We start from the raw sequence: 17,052 nt of genomic DNA, 5'->3' as shown, positions 1-17,052 counted from the left end.
ATGCCATAGAACCTTTTGTGTCACCCGCAAGGGTAGACAGGAACTCGGTTTAAAAGTTTAAAGTTTATTCATTAGTCACAAGTAGGCTTACATTCACACTACAATGAAGTTACTGTGAAAACCCCCTAGTCGCCACACTCCAGCAGCTGTTCGGGTACACTGAGGGAGAATTTATCATGGCCAATTCACCTAACCTGCACATCTTTGGACTGTGAGGGGAAACCAGAGCACCCGGAGCAAATCCACGCAGACACGGGAAGAATGTGCAAAAGATATGGAACTTACTACCACAAAGAGTAGATGGGAGAATAGCTTAGGAGATTGACAACAGTTCCAACAATTTTCTTACATTCTCTGATGAGTGTTTAATTTTTGACTTTAGGCCTTATCCATTTTACAAATATTTTTCTCTGTCGCCAAACCTAGGATTGCATGAATATTTTAAGAATAGACAGAACTCAAATAGTTTTGAAAAATGCTCACAATTTTCTGTCATTTAAGATAATTTTTTTATTTAACAGAAGTGGTAAATTCATATGTGCAAAGTGGAAAAAACAGGACCCCAAATTAATTAATATATTTAAAAGAAATTAAGGTTCCAATTAATCAGCGTTGTAATTAATTTTTCTTCTGTAGATCCCAGAGTATCATTTCCTCTAATTCTTCAGAATATACACTGTTATTAAAGTCAACTTGCCTTGAGAGAGCAGAGAGCAGCGGTTGGGAACTCAAAATCCTGACAGATATTGTAGCTTCTGCTCATCTGTGGACTGGGAGCAGGCTGCACATGTGCAGTTTGGCATTTTGATTTCTTTGAGTCCAGGGCCAGCCCAGTCCGCCCGTGCATGAAGGAAAACGGCATAAATATCCCAATCATGCGACCAGGAGCAGAGCATCACTGAAGTGTCCCAGGAAGGAGGCAGGGAGAAGGGAAAGGGACAGATGCCAAAAGGACTGGGGACAGGGATGGCCCCAGTTAAGAGAGAATCAGAGTAACAGGTTTCAAAACCCAAACAGGGCTGTGCTTAGCAGACTTTAAATAAACAGGGCTCAGGAGGAACACTGGTGATCAAAGAGGGTTGGGTGATGCCTCGAAGATCCAACAAGGCAGAAAGTTGGTGATTCCGTGCTGCAGGCTGTTGGGGCAAAGATGCCTCCCTTTTGTAGCAATAGTGTTCTGTTCAACACGGCCACAGAGCTGAAGTTATGCTTGTGAGTTGGTGCTTAAGTGCAGATATGGCAACCCAGGGCAATGGAATCTCAAGAGATGACATTGAAAAGTTATAAGTTAGGCCGTTGTTGGGGAGTTAGAGCAACTTGTGGAGAGAATTCCAAGGCGAGATCTTTGAAGATGGAGACAGGAATTCCTCGCGAGAGAGACAGAATTTCAGGGAAACAGGTTGACTCCGAGTTTACTGATGTCTGGTTGGGTTGGAGAGAAATCTATGGACCCTATTCATCATAGCTATCATCTATTGTGCAATGTGGTGTGTTCAACTAGTTTGCCTGTTAATTCACATGCATCTTATATTCACTGAACATTAGAGTATAAGATAGATATTGCAAATTGATTTATCTTGCTGACCTTGTATAATGTTCATTTTTGCTTTGCTAATTTTTGTGGGTTTATTCGCTAAAGTCCCTAAGCGGATCTTACCAAACTTTAGGGGTCTGGTCTAGGATCATAACCACACACACAAACTATTTGAACTAAAACTGTCCTTCTGTACGAATTAGCTCTCTAAGCGCTGCAAAACGAAGAAAAACATTCCATTTGTATCTCTGATCAGCTGAGGGCATCCCAAGCAAAGATTAGCGGATACATTGTGAATATATATTGTAACACTCTACCCAGAAAACTGGTTAATTTGTCATTTCATTAGCAGGAATGAATCCCTGTAACTCCCCATACAATTCTCAAGTGCCTCTCTATATTGTCTTTCACCTCCAAGCCCAAATTCCAACTATCTCAGCTCCTTCTTAACCAAGCCTCAGTGATCCCACTTGTTCCAAACCCCAATCTCATCTTCAAACATTGGTCTTCCTACTCCTTCCAAGTCCGATCTCATCCGTCTCTGATGCTCCTACCACTATTCCTCTGCCTTAAGTTGGTTACATCTGAGTCCAGATTCCAAAACCCCAACTGCATGTCTGGCTGAATCTCCCATTTCAACTTGGGCTACCCTAGCCCATTGTTGTACACTAGCCCATCTCTTGCTTTCTCTCCAAATCATGCCATTTTTGGACACAACAGTATTGGTCTAAGTCAACTGAAAGGAGTAGAGGCTCTTACCAGCCACAGCTTATTATCCTGTTTCCCCCATTTAACCTGCATTTCCTCCTAAATCCATGCCCTGCTCACTCTTTGTAGCAAGAAGTTTAACAACACCAGGTTAAAGTCCAACAGGTTTATTTGGTGGCTTTTGCTACCAAATAAACCTGTTGGACTTTAACCTGGTGTTGTTAAACTTCTTACTGTGTTTACCCCAGTCCAACGCCGGCATCTCCACATCATGACTCTTTGTAGCAGCAGCTATTAGAAAATTGGGCTTACAAAAAAATAGGGGAAGAAAGGGAGCAAGAGAGCCAAAAGTGAGAGACAAACACAAAATGAGACAAAGTGCTGGAAAGACTCAGCAGCTCTCAGAGCATCTGTGGAAAGAGACACAGCGTTATGTTTTGAGTCCAATATGACAGGGGCGGCAGGTGGCTAGCACTGCCGCCTCACAGTGTCAGGGACCCAGATTCGATTCCAGTCTGTGTGGCGCTTGCACTTTCTCCCGCGGCAGAATTTTCTGGCTGCGCTCACCCCAAGGCCGCAAAACCTGCCCAAGGTCAATGGACCTTTGCACGGTCCATGTCCTGCCTGCTGCAATTCCTGCGGTGGGCGGGTTGGGAAAATTCCGTCCCTGGTGTTTGCGTGGGTTTCCTCTGGGTGCTCTGGTTTCCTCCCACAGTCCAACAATGTGCAGATTTGGTAGACTGGCCATATTAAATTGCCCCTTAGTATCCCAAGATGTTAAGTTAGGGGTATTAGTAGGGTAAATACCTGGATAAGGCAGGTGGGTAAACCTGGATAAGATGCTCTGTTGTACAATCAGTGCAGAATAGATGGGCAGAGTGGCGTTCTTCTGCATTGTAGGGATTCTAGAATTCTATGATTCTTTGGAACTCTTCAGAACTTGTTCTGAAAAAGGGTCATATTGGACTCAAAACATTAGCTCTGTTTCTCCACAGATACTGTCAGACCTGCTGAGTTTTTCCAGCACTTTCTGTTTTTATTTCAGATCTCCAGCATCCACAATATTTTGCTTTTATTACAAAGAGAGATTTAATGAGAAAAAGAAGAAGACATAAAGTGCAAGAAACTCGACAAAGAGAGAAGGTAGCCTTAGATGAAAACAATATAGGGATATCAAAGGAAATCCATAAGGGAAAGAGAGAAAGAAAAAGACAGAGGAGAGCAAAGAATTCCAGGAGGCAGCAGAAACAGAGTTACATGAAGCCACAGGCAGTCTTTAATGTTATTGTGCATCAATGGGAGATCTGTTAGTATATAGAAATGAAGCTAAAAGACAAGCAATAGTGCAAGATTGTGTACAACACAAACTCTGGATATCTTCAAAATGTTATTTTTAAAGTATCCTTCCATCCATATTCTTAGCAAGCCATCACGGTGCTGCAACTTGTTTGTTTGCAACAGGAAGCAATGCAGACCACACTTCATGTTTCTTTATGGCAACTTATTCTACAAAAGGGTCAAACTAATATCGAATCAAAAGTGATGCCCGTAGCAATTCAGTTATGACCTGCTGAGAGGAAATAATTCAGAGCAATATTCTCTCAGTGCCTCAAGATAAACACAAGTCAGTCTATGAAGAGAAGGAATTGGCAATAGCAGGTTCAAACTGTCCTTCTTTTACAAGATATCCCTGTGAAATAATTTAGCAAGTAAGAGTTCAATGTAACAGGAATCAATCAATGAAATATAACCACAAACTAAAGTACAAAACAATTGCAATATTCAATCAGTGAGTGCGAAGTTGGATGGCAAAGTTTCATTTGAGCACACTTTTAAAAACATTATTTGTTTTGAAGCGTTTTCTGAAGATCTTCCTGAAATAAAAACTGGACTAAGAAGCAAAGCAGGGTAAGTGCACGAGCAACAAGATCGGAAGAAGAATAGATGGAGATTGACTGATGCGCTTTCAAAAGGGCTATAATTTTACTATAGCACCAAGAAACCCAACAATGTTAAACTTTTTCTGTATACACACACGCCACGATGAAGAAGCTAAATGAGACTTACAGGTGACTATCTGAAAATTTGTCGCTGACAACAACAGACAGATCTAGTGCTACATATGTGACTGGTAGAAGCTTTCCTAACAGTCATAAGAATAATTACTACCAGTAACAGAAACATTTGCTCCAAAAACTTGTGCCTAAAACTCAGAAAATAGGATATCAAATGCAAACAAGGCTGAGACACAAGATACTTTTGCCACGCAAACAAAATCAGCTCAGTGATCTGGATCATCATCTGGGCGATGCCGGAGAAAGATACTTCATTTAATGAGTGGGGGAACAATGAGAATTATTTATAACCGTTCCATCCCTAATTTCTGTCAGATTCATAATAAGGCGGCAAAGAGAGGTGAAAAGAAATTTAATTGATGAACCTCTGGGGTTCCGGTCTCTGGAAAGGAAGGCGTTTCCAACGGGAATATCTTTGCAAAAAGTCTTAGAACTAATCGGGTAGTTTGGAGAAATAATTTTCCAAATTCATAATGAATGAGTACAAGATGCATAAAATGCAGGCTTTTAAGTGTAATGTGACCAGCCAATGTAAAGCTTTGGGATGCTGGGGAAAACAAGTTGACTTGGCAGACAACAAAATTCTTGAAGAAAATAAAAGATTCGTGGAAATGCTTTTTCTTTAAGACGGTTGAAAGAACTGAATCGGCTACCTCGGCATTAGATTCAAGTAATTTAAATATTAAACTGGTTAAAAGCTCTCTATTCAGATTGTGGTTCAGGCATAGGTTTCTCTGAAATGTTATCCTAATCACTGTCACAGCCCTCAAAAAAGGATTGATTTGGAGAATTTCTTAAGAAGTGGCAATTTTCAACTCGATATCATGTTTGGGTCATTCAAAGAGATAATTAGTTCTGATTATCAAGGGTTATCATTGACCAGAAACTGAACTAGACCAGCCATATAAATACTGTGGCTACAAGAGTATCCAACGCCAGCATCTCCACATCATGGCTACAAGAGTAGGTCAGAGACTAGGAACTCTGCGGCAAGCAACTGACCTCCCAAAGCCTGTCCTGTCCACAATCTACAAGGCACATCAGGAGTGTGATGGAATACTCCCCACTTGCCTGGATGAATGCAGCTCCAACAACACTCACGAAGCTTGACACCATCCACGACGAAACAGCTTGCTTAATTGGCACCCCATCCACTACCTTTAACATTCACTCCCTCTACCACCAACACACAATGGCAACAGTGTGCATCACTTAGACTGTGCATTGCAGCAATTCACCAAGACTCCTTCAACAGCATCTTGCAAATCCGCAACCTCAACCACCTAAAAGGACAAAGGCAGCAGATGCATGTGTACACCATCACCTGCAGGTTGTCCTCCAAACCACACACCAGCCTCACTTGGAACTATAATTATAGCTATTCCTTCACTGTCGCTGGGTCAAAAACCTGTACCTCCCTTCCTCCCAAGCACTGTGGTGTGCGACACCACATGGACTGAAGCGGTTGAAGATGTGTCTCTTCGCCAGTTTCCCAAAGGCATTTTGGGATGTGCAATAAATGCCTGTCTAGCTAGTGACCCCCACATCTCATGAAATAATCTTAAAAAGTGGCCTGCTTTATATCGGTTTGTCATATCATCTTGAAATATTGACATTATATGCATCATGTACTCTGGTCTTGCAATCTTCCAAATTCATTATGAATTTCGGAAATTACATTTTCGTATCAGATGTGGAGATACTTAGGGGTAAAAAAAAAAACACCAGCATGGCTCTAAATAACATTCTTTAATATTAGTCCCTGTGGGATGAGGAAATCCAAGGCTGGATCATCAAATAGAAAATCTGTCAGTTACTCCTTACCTCTATGGCCAAAATTTCAAAAGAACATGCTCTCATAATTTACTTAATGTGAGTTATCATGAGCTACTCATTATTCTCTAACTTTTCTCAGTTAAAGAGATCCAGATTTTGATTAAAAATATAATATTTAAGAGTCAATAATACAGAAAGGAGTAAGCAAAACAGTTACATCCGAACTCTATCAGGTGTTACAAAGGCTATGGACTTCCACTGACAGTTTTTCATTACACCATCCTTTCCATACTTCATGGATATTGAAATAACATTGTTCATGGCAACAGTCACTTTATCTGCAATATATAGCCAAGGCAAAAGGTGAAAAACTGGATTTAAAATTACAATTGACATGAAATGTTCAAATAATGATTGTATTGCATGTCCAAATAATGAGCTCAATTACCCAAAATAGAATTAACTAATTACTGAAGGAGCAATCTTTTACCCACTGTATGAGAATTATAATAACTTTTTTTTAAAAAAAGTCAAGGAACCCATCTGAACTGTTATTTACAAATACACTGTGGTAAAAGTTATTCCAACATTTATTCATGCCCAATAGATTTAAATAAAATTCCAGCCCTGTGTATCAATCCTAAAGCAGATTAAATAAGATTGACAAACAGACATTAATCCACAACGCTGCATAAAATGTCTTGAGCAGTACTAATGAATGAACTGAAACAGCTATGGAAACAGCTGCCGGCAAGTGTTCTGAATTTGCTTGTTAAGTTAAATAGCTTTTCTTCCTTCGTCCTTTGGTTCACTTTCGAGGTGTTTGAATCACAGCCAACACCCCCCCCCCCTCCCCCCCCGATCCCCTCCCTCCCTCCCTCAAGCAGCACATAGCCTTAAAAATGAAGAGGATTCCCGAATTGAAGCAAAAAGCTATCAGGCAGCTTCACTCTTTATAAAATTAGGTAAAGTGGGTCTATTTTTAAGTTGTGTTTTAAGAAATGAATTTTTGTTTTCTTTGTGCACTTAAAATGACAACCCAAACTCAATTCCCAACATTTAAAATGCTATACATCTCTCATGAAAACATGAATTGTGCATGATGCTTCTTTGCTATCGGACAGGACCATTGAATGAGCATAATCTTTTATTTTTAATGCAACATGCAAATCATTAATAGATGCAGAGTACTGAATCCCTTGGATTTTCTGAAGAATATAAACTGATGCTCTGCTTGTACTGAGGGGAAAAACGTACTGTTTTTCTGCATTTGCACACCTCCAACATTCACATTCTGCTTGGTTATCAGCCTCTAATGACAGAGATTCAAGCAAGTTTAACAACCTAGTATGCGAATATTATGCAAAACGACAGATGGTAAGGGGATTGACTACAAAGGTGGAATCATGTTCCTTGTTGGTTTTGGGCTTGTATATGTCTAACCAGCACAGCTACACGTGGACATTCTGGCCCCAAATCAACTTGGGACTGCACATACTACAGGAGGTCATTCATAATTTTACATAAAATCCAAATATTTCATATGGCTTACATCTGATGTGTAAAAAGGCCTAGGCACCCTCCTGTGCTATGCAGCCTGGGAAGGGCTTCTTTGTACTAGATTATGAATAAACAGAAGTTATCTCACGGGCGACGGTGAGGCAGGCTATTTCATTTGGAACAATGTAATAAACATTTACTAATTCCTCATGGGAGCAGACACCACAAGGTGATTGCTCTGTTAGTCCAGTTTATTATAATTTCTGATCTCTGAAAATGAAAATTGCTCTTCTGCTCACAAGTTTTGCTTTTAACAAAACCGAAGTGTTATGTCTTATAGTTGATGTATGTTATGTGGGGACAGTGTCCCTTTAAGAGGTGAGTCACGTGAGCACTGGTGATGTTACCAGTCAGGGGTAGGCTTTAGGCCCAGTCTTGTATTAAGCCTTAGAGCGCACAGCTGTGGAATTAATCTCCCTGTTCAGCTACAGCAATCCATGACTTTTTATGTTCTTTGGTTCTAACTGCGGCCTAGTAAATCGCCCAGTACAGGACAAAAAGCAAAATACTATGGATGACGTAAATCTGAAATTAAAACAGAAGATGTTGGAAATACTCTGCAACTCAGGCAGCATCTGCGAAGAGAGAAATAGAGTTAATACTTCAGGTCGACGAGCTTTCATCAGAACTGGGAAAAGTTAGAATTGTAATAGATTTCAAGTAAGGAGGAGGGGAGCAGAAATAGAACAAGAGGAATGGTCTGAAAAGGGGTGAAAGACAGGAGATGTTAAATGATAAAAGGAATGGTTGTGCAAGGCCAAAGTGAACGGTAATGGGACAAGTAAAGAAACAAAGGACATTTCTAGAGGAGGTGAGTGGCAGAATGATGAACAGTTGCTGCTCGACAGAAGAAAAAAAAACCTGCAAAGAAAAGCAAATCTAAATGGGTGAGGGGTATGTTTCTCACTGGCTGGAGCAACAACATTTCATTAAGTTTGCGCATTGCTTTTATTTCAAATCTATACAGCCACGCTAATAGATTTAAATAAAGAAAGAGGGAAGGAGCCTCAAGTAGAGCATAAACGCTGCATGGACTGGCTGGGCCAAATGGCCTGTTTCTGTGCTGCATATCCTATGTAATCCTAGGTGGGTTTATTTAGGCATGTTAAATATATTTGCTATAAACAAAAGGTGTCATCTGGTGCCTTCCACTTGAGTAGTAGTGTTAAAGCATGAATAACTGTGGTTGGTCACTTACAACATTTCTTTGTTATTAAATAGGACAAAACCATTACACAAAGTGAATTAAACACATGAATTAAAGATTATATTTACAGACTGAGATTAGCTTGTATGCACCACTACTATTAGATCATCTCAGTACCCTGTTTGCCACAGCTAAAATAACATTTTTGTACGAGTACAAATTCTACGCTATTTTCCAGATTTTCCTTCCTCAAACAAAAATGATGGATTAAAATAGATTTTTTTTACAATACCTGTGGGGAGTTGCGGAAGGCATGGGAAGGTTCTGCTGTATTTAATGACAGGACCTCTTTATAATTCTTCTGCATGCCAACATGACAGAAACTCAAGCTGTTTGGCTGTCTGGCAAATGAGAAAACCTGCGTCAAGAGGCTGCAGCAGACCCTTGGGGTTGGTCCCTGACCATCATGGGAGTGAGCGATCAGGCTGAGGTGGGTGGGGAGTTGGCCATCAAGGGTGGGAGCAAGCGAGGTGCCAGGACTGGACAGGGTGAGGCAGTTGGAGGGAGAAAGGCCACAACTGGCAGAGGGGTTGTTGAAGACTTGCTCAAGCCAAGAGGGAGCTCTCTTGCTCCCCCTGGGCTGGAAGGATTGCTGCAAAATCCACTTACACTCTTGAGCCAATAATTTCCACTTTCCTTTCACTATAGGGTTTTCACATGAACTGAGGAACTTGGATGGCCACTCTTACAAGTGAAATCAGGTTCCTAAATGCACTGTAAGAGTTTGATTTAAATATGAAGTGTCCCACATCTCCAAGGATGACATGAATCTACCAATGTATAATTGTAAATGATCACAGACACACACTAGGTTGGGGTCGAGTTTCCCATTTTGTAATTTCTTAACCCCCCGCCCCACCCCTCAATTCCCCACCGAGGCTGGGCCATTGTATAACTTCATGCTGATCTTCCCAAATGTCAAATGCCAAGGGGATAGCAGAGCAAAGCAATATTTGCCTTGCAATAAAATTTTTGTCCTTCTGCTCAATCATGCAGGTAGTATTTATACGAGTATTTTTTTCGATTCTTCTGTCATTTAAATTTGCTTAACATCTTACCAGCAGTAGTCCAATAAGTGAGGAGGGAGGACAGGAATGTAAACATGTTGCCAAAACATCGGATATAGCATAGCTGCCGACCCGTGGATGCAGGCTGTTAACTGGAAGAGATAAAGAAAAAATTCTCATCAAATCAAACATCATTAAATTAACATTCCAAGCAGAAATTGTCTCTCATAATGAAGTAGATTGCTTCCTATGGAGTTCATGTGAAGTGAAATCTTCTGATTGATGTTACTATCTGGTGATTTTTGAATTTGAATAAGCAATTAAGGTACATTAAACCCAACAATAAATTAAAATAATTAGAATAAACAAATAAAAACATACATCTCCAAAAGAAACGTTAAAAATCATTCACTCTGGACTATGTGCAGTGAATAATCCGACACGTGTTAGGCTGAAATAGGAGGCTTCACACTGATTAAAACACTATTTAGTTCTGTCCCTGTCAGATAATTAAGCTCTATCTTCAATATCAGGACTGAATCTTCTGGGTCAGTTACTGTAGCCTAAATAACTGACATGTTGCACAGCAAATGGGATAATGATCAGGCATCTCGGCATTACAGCAAAGGGATTTCAGTACAAACCAACAAATAGACAAGTGCAAATTTGAGATAGACAAATTTTTCCATTACCCAGTGTCCCTGATATTATCAGTACAGGTAAAACCATCCCTTTGTAATGAAATATGGTTACAAACAACTTTTGCTTTCTGACTTAACCCAATTTGTAGATCCATGATTCACTATAATGTATTTTGGCACTCAGCACCACTGAAACCTACATGTCACGTGGCCAGTATGAAAGATTCACCATTTCATATTGTATAGGAAGGAGTAACGGCATTTTATGCAGTTTCACCGGATTGTAAAAATGAATGACCATGCTTCATTTCTCATAACACTGCAATGAAATGAATTACAAGCAAGTGCCTATTCTCCATATTTCCCTGAATAAAGGTGTTGTCTGTAATAAATCCTGCATTGTTTGCAAGACATTAAAAATGAGCAATGTGGTGGAAGACGACATGCAGCTTTGTAGCTGGCTTTGCTGTAGTTCTCAAGTGTTTTTCAAGGATATATGAAACGTAATTCCACACGGGTAGGTTGCCAAACAATTTTATATGCCAAGTGCTGCCAACTTGCTGTCAGCATATCATATGGTTGGTGAAATATTTGGGACCCAGAAGTCATGCTTATGTCACATGACCTCAGCTCACCACGCAAAAGTGAAAGCATCTCCAACTTCTAAACAAAACATTAAGCCAACAAATCACAAAAATTCAGAACTGTTCTTATTTTTCAGTTGTGTGCAATGTAGTTGACTTGTGCAGATTTTAAATTTGAAACACAGCAATGTTTGAGGAAAAAAAAAGATCAGTTCTGCAGAATTTTTCAGCAATCACAAAATAATTATTTTGTTTCCTGCAGATAGGTATCATGTATAATAGACAGCGTGCTTTAAACCCAGGGGTAATTTGCCCTCTTCTCCTAACATTTAATTCCGTTTAAATTAAAACAGTTCCTAATTAGACATCAAAAACAATCCTATGTCAGCTGACTCAAAATTACTGGTTTTGTATATTACAGAAAGTAGGTTACAGTTTCAATATAAAACTATAGAGAAGACAATGCACTGGGTTACAATCTCCACAGAGAGGGATAACTTGAAAAAAAATGAACTTCCGGTTAATATTTGAAGGAATGCCACAAAATTGCATGTTTACTATAATAGAACACTAATAGGCTATCGAGCAAATACTATCTTTGCAGACACCCCTGTACTTTAAACTACAGATTGGAATACCCACCCTTCTCATTTTTAGCTGAATCAAAAAAAAGCACACTTTACTGATAGATGTTACACTATGCTTGAAGTAGACATCTCCCTAAATATATGCTGTCTGCATATCATATGGTTGCTGAAATATTTAGGGCCCAGAAGTCATGCTTATGTCACATGACCTCAGCTCACCATGAATCAGTGAAAGCATCTCCAACTTCTAAACAAAATTAAGCCAACAAATCGCAAAAATAACATTTTCAGAACTGTTTTTTTTCAATTGTGTGCAACATTATAAATTCTACTGTTTCATTTCAATTCTCAAGATCAGTCCAAAATGATACTTGGCTTCTGAGGATTTACTTCCATTGTTTTTCTTTTTCAGTCTGATAACCTTTAGCTCCAGAGCTGTCCTTCTCGGTGAGAATATCAGTGGAGATTCTCCCTCTAATGCAAGCTAGGTGCATCTTCCAGCTTTACTTCAACTCTTTACAAATGTGGTCTTTTCAATCTGAGTGAGAGTTTCCACCCGCATTCTGGCCCAGTGAACCACAGAACCCGCATTCTGGCCCAGTGAACCACAGAGACATTCAGCCTCTAGCAGCTCTCTCTCTCCCTGATTCTAGCAGACTAATCCGTCCGTGGCGATAATATTTGGTGATAATCTAAGAAAAGCAATAACCCAGTATCACAATGGCTCCATCTGTAGCCTTCCCATCTGAAAGTCCATCATGACATGAATCTCATGGGGCTTGTATCCAGATAGAAATGCTGATTAGCTATCCTTGAGAAGTAAGTAGACTGTTTAAAGCTTTTGTGGGATTTTGGAGACTCTCGGTCTATCAGCACACAGGCTGATGCCATTGTCTGCAAATGTAAACATCTCACATCTTCTTTCCAGTACAACAATCTGTATCCCCTTTCATATCTAACACTCAAACCACTCAAGTTTGCTGTCAAGCAAATACATCTTGAAATGCTCCTTGTAACAGAGAGGAGAGAGGAGGGATCAGCACCAAAATTAAATCACTGGGCAGTTGGGTTGAAACATAATTTTCAAGGCTCATCAAGAATTACTGTGGGAATATTTACTCTCCAAGTCCAAAAGAATTAAGTGGGAAAGGATTCTCTATTTTAACAGCCATGATAGAGGGAGATATATGCTTTCTGACTGGAAAAAAAACATACACATCTCAGAAAAAGATGCTGTCACTTCACAAATATGGTAAAATCACAATAGTAATTGATAATACATAAATGTTGTTGTTTATCACACCAGAGCATTCTTTTTACAGTGGTATATATCAAAAAGAGCTGAAAAGTCCTATTTAGTTTCATAGCCATTAAATCAGTGTACCTTTCATGTGCATTTTGGTTGCAATAATTTCTACATTATAAATTCTACTGTTTCACTTGAGAATATTATAAAGATGATTGTGCAACAATACTTTTGAAACTAATAGCAAAATTTGCCCACAGCTGCCTCAAGAGAGAGGACTGCTAGGAGCTTGTGTGATGGACCATGAAACTAAAGAGATTTGGTATACTCTCCAGACATCTGTAAAAGTTGACAGCATTTCCTGCAAGCCTCAAAACACACAAGGCGCTGACTGTTCAATCACTGTCATTTACGGTGTTTGATTCAAAAACATCCCATCATTATGCATAATGCTACTGGTGATCTTAAGGACAGAGGCCGACTGTGCATCTAAGTATGAGGTACTCCAGGTCACACTTTTTTGAAACTGAAGCATACAACCATGAGCTACCAGAAGTATTTTTTTCTCTACATCCCACTGCACTAAGGTACAGCAGAATGGATCTAAATTTAGTATGAACAGAATTATAGGCTTAACACCTGAAAATGTTACTGAATTAAAATGAAAAAGCTCCATGCACTATTATTCAATTCACAGTCAATCTACTTTGAAAGCAGCAGCATTAATAATTTTAGGCATGGTTTTTTTTATTAGACAGTTATCAATAAATAAAAACTTAAAATATTGAAAAAACTCAGCAGGTCTGGCAGCATTTATTGTGAGTGAATAAAGGGCTCTGAAGAAGCCATGTGAACTCGAAACATTAACTCTGTTCCCTCTCTATGGATGCTGCCAGACCTGCTGAGTTTTGTTCCAGCATTTTCTATTCTGATTTCAGGTTTCCAGCATCCGCAGCATTTTGCTTTTATAATGAAAATTATTACATCGCTGAACAGTTCAATTTACTACTGCCTTACAAGCAGTTTTGTTGCAATATTAAGCTAAATCTTCATTCAGGTGATGTCCATCCTTTATCCATATTTTTCATACCTTTTAGTTAAATGACCATTGTTCTCTTAGATTTGTGAGGTTACACGCCCAATTGTTTCATACTAATTGTTTCACCAACTGATCCTGAAATGGTGCCGAGCATTATCTAATTAGAAATTGAAGAGAGGAAGAGATCTGGGAAAAGGAAGGAATACCTTGTACATTTAATACATACAGGCTTGGAGTATGAATTGCAGGCAGATATTTAATAAGGGTAGGAGTATATTTTCTAAATTAGCATTGTAGCCTTCCAAGCCCTGCACTGTTTGAAACTCTGGTAGACTCTACATTACTGTCAAAGATCCTGGAAGGTTCTTTGTCACTTGGAATTACCGTACTTTAATTGGACAATAGTATCCGGAAGACCATCTGTCAACTCAACATAAATGTAAGCCATAAACTAACTTCCACTTCCCATCAAAATATTTCTGACAAAGGTATTTTTAAACAAGGCAATTGTGGTTCTTCGAAGACCAACAACAGTACTACAGAGTTCAAATGATAAAAGAAACATTTATCTTTCAGTCTGGACTTTATGACAATCTGAAGTATCATGTCAGGCGCTCAAACCATTTTAGTATCCTCTAAGTATGGGTGCTCCTCCCTATTGGCTCTTAAAGATACAAGCCAAAACCAACTTCTGAATAGATGCAAATATCTATTTCAACTTTAACCGTTTTGTTATTTGATACAGCAGCATAAAAAGAAATGTACATGTGCCTAAGCATTTAAAACTAGTGCCATTACATATACGAGTCTACAAGTTGAACTCCTGCAATATCCTTTTCGATCATCTACATATGCCACAGTCAAACAAGACCTTTCACAAAGACAGTGGGTGGAACAAGCATTCATGGCCATCCTTCATCAGAAAATAGCTGCACCTAAATACAGTTTAGTTTTTTTAAAGTTTATTTATTAGTGTCACAAGTAGGCTTACATTAACACTGCAATGAAGTTACTGTGAAAACCCCCTAGTCGCCACACTCCGGCACCTGTTAGGGTACACTGAAGGAGGATTTAGCATGGCCAATGCACTTAACCAGCACGTCTTTCAGACTGTGGAAGGAAACCGGAGCACCGGAGGAAACCAAAGCAGACACGGGGAGAACGTGCAGACTCCACACAGACAGTCACGCAAGGCTGGAATTGAACCCGGGTCCCTGGTGCGGTGAGGCAGCAGTCTTTATATAATAGCAGCCTTCCAGAGATGTTATTCTGTCAGGGGCTGACATTATCCTGATGGGAAAGGTGCACACTATGAGGTGAAATAACATGGGAGACACTTGTAGGAGTTCTGCTCATGTGAAGCATTTAGAATTGATCTTTGGAAAAACATTTATCATCACCCAATATAACTGAACAATGTATAAACATATACCATTGCTCCATGAACAAATAAATTCTGCAAGCAAATATGTGCCATTACAATAAGGTCAGACGTGGGGATGTTTGCTGATGATTGCACAATGTTCAGCACCAATCACCACATCTCCAATGCTTAAGCAGTCTGTGTCTATAAGCAGCAAGAGCTGGACAATATTCAGGACTGGGCTAATAAGTGGCAAATAACATTCGCGCCGCACAAGTGACAGACAATTAATATCCCCAACGAGAGAGAATCTAACCATCGCCCCTTGACTTTCAACGGCATTACCATTGCTGAATCCCCCACTATCATCATCCTGGGGGTTATCACTGACTAGAAACTGAACTGGACTTGCCTTAAAAATACAATCACTATAATAACAGGTCAGAGGTTGAGTATTCTACAGCTAGTAATTATCTCCCCAAAGCCTGTCCGCTATCTACAAGGCACAAGTCAGCAGTGTAATGGAATATTCGCCACTTGGATGGATGATTGCCGCTCAAACAACATTCAAGAAGCTCAACACCATCCAGGACAAAGCAGCCTGCTTGATTGGCACCCCATCCACCACATTAAACATCCACCTCTGATGCACAATGGCAGCAGCGTGTACCATCTACAAAATGCACTGGAGCAACTCAGCAAGGCTCCTTCAACAGCACCTTCCAAACCCACAACCTCTACCACATAGAAGAACAAGGGAAGCAGATGCATGGGAACATCGATACCTGCGGGTTCCCCTCCAAGCCACACACCATCCTTACTTGGAATTACAACACTGCTCCTACACCATCACATGATCAAGCTCCCTTCCCAACAACACTGTGGGTGTACCTACACCACATGGATTGCAGCAGTTAAAGGCAGCGGCTTACCACCACTTCGTCAAGGGCAATTAAGGATAGGCAATGAATGCTGGCCGAGCCAGGGATGCCCACATCCCGTGAACAAATAAAAAAAAGCAAAGATCTTTTAAAATTTCCAATATGAACAAAGGAAAGACAGAAACAATACCATTTACACTTTCAATCTGCTGACCTCTCTCAAGCAAAAGCAAGCACACTTAAATAGCTTTGATAACAAATTTAAGACATGTTCCAAGTGGTTTTAAAAAACAAACGCATTATTACTCTTATGGCCAGGAGACAGGCTGCAGTATTTTGGGAATTACAGGTACAAGCTTTGTACTTGCTCCTCTTCAGTTGACAGAGAGATAGTTCTGTGAAATGAGACTCAAAATCAACGCTTAGGTTATTGAAAGAGGCCGAACCCTCCAAGTAAAGCATTAACAAAGGCACTCTAAGATAATTTTACAGCCAAGTTTAGTTATGAATATTGCAAATATGTCACTGTTTACATCTCTGTTATGTTACAAACTTTGAAGTGTGCATCATGGGTTTGTCTCAAGAAAAAAAAAGCGGTTAATAGAAAAACTCGAAAAATATTTTGAGCAATTTGATGACTTGATTTTCTGTTTTCATTGGCAGAAATTTCTTACAGCTAACCGAGTTTTGATTTGTTGCTGTCCCAGGACATATATTTTGAGCCAATCAAGTCTGATGAGAAAAGCATGACACAAAGAATGATGATGGAAGCATGACACAGGCAGTGTGATGTGACTGAAAACCATCATGCTATTTTAAATATTTTAAACACTGAGAAGAAATT

The 17,052-nt window shown here is 39.7% G+C and overlaps 1 protein-coding gene across 10 annotated transcripts in view; it reads right to left on the bottom strand.

Annotated features, from left to right (window-relative positions):
* dennd1a (DENN/MADD domain containing 1A) overlaps positions 1 to 17,052 on the bottom strand; it is a 532,879-nt gene that overhangs the window by 233,593 nt on the left and 282,234 nt on the right. For all 10 annotated transcript variants that reach the window (XM_078226515.1, XM_078226519.1, XM_078226517.1 and 7 more), the window contains exon 10: positions 9,919 to 10,019. In XM_078226515.1, the coding sequence (XP_078082641.1) occupies positions 9,919 to 10,019 (101 nt within the window). The remainder of the gene's footprint in view (positions 1 to 9,918; positions 10,020 to 17,052) is intronic.

This window comes from Mustelus asterias, chromosome 13, assembly GCF_964213995.1.
Source record: "Mustelus asterias chromosome 13, sMusAst1.hap1.1, whole genome shotgun sequence".
Lineage (NCBI taxonomy): Eukaryota > Metazoa > Chordata > Chondrichthyes > Carcharhiniformes > Triakidae > Mustelus > Mustelus asterias.
The sequence above is the reverse complement of the archived record's forward strand: the minus strand, read 5'-3'. Positions and strand labels throughout refer to the sequence as shown.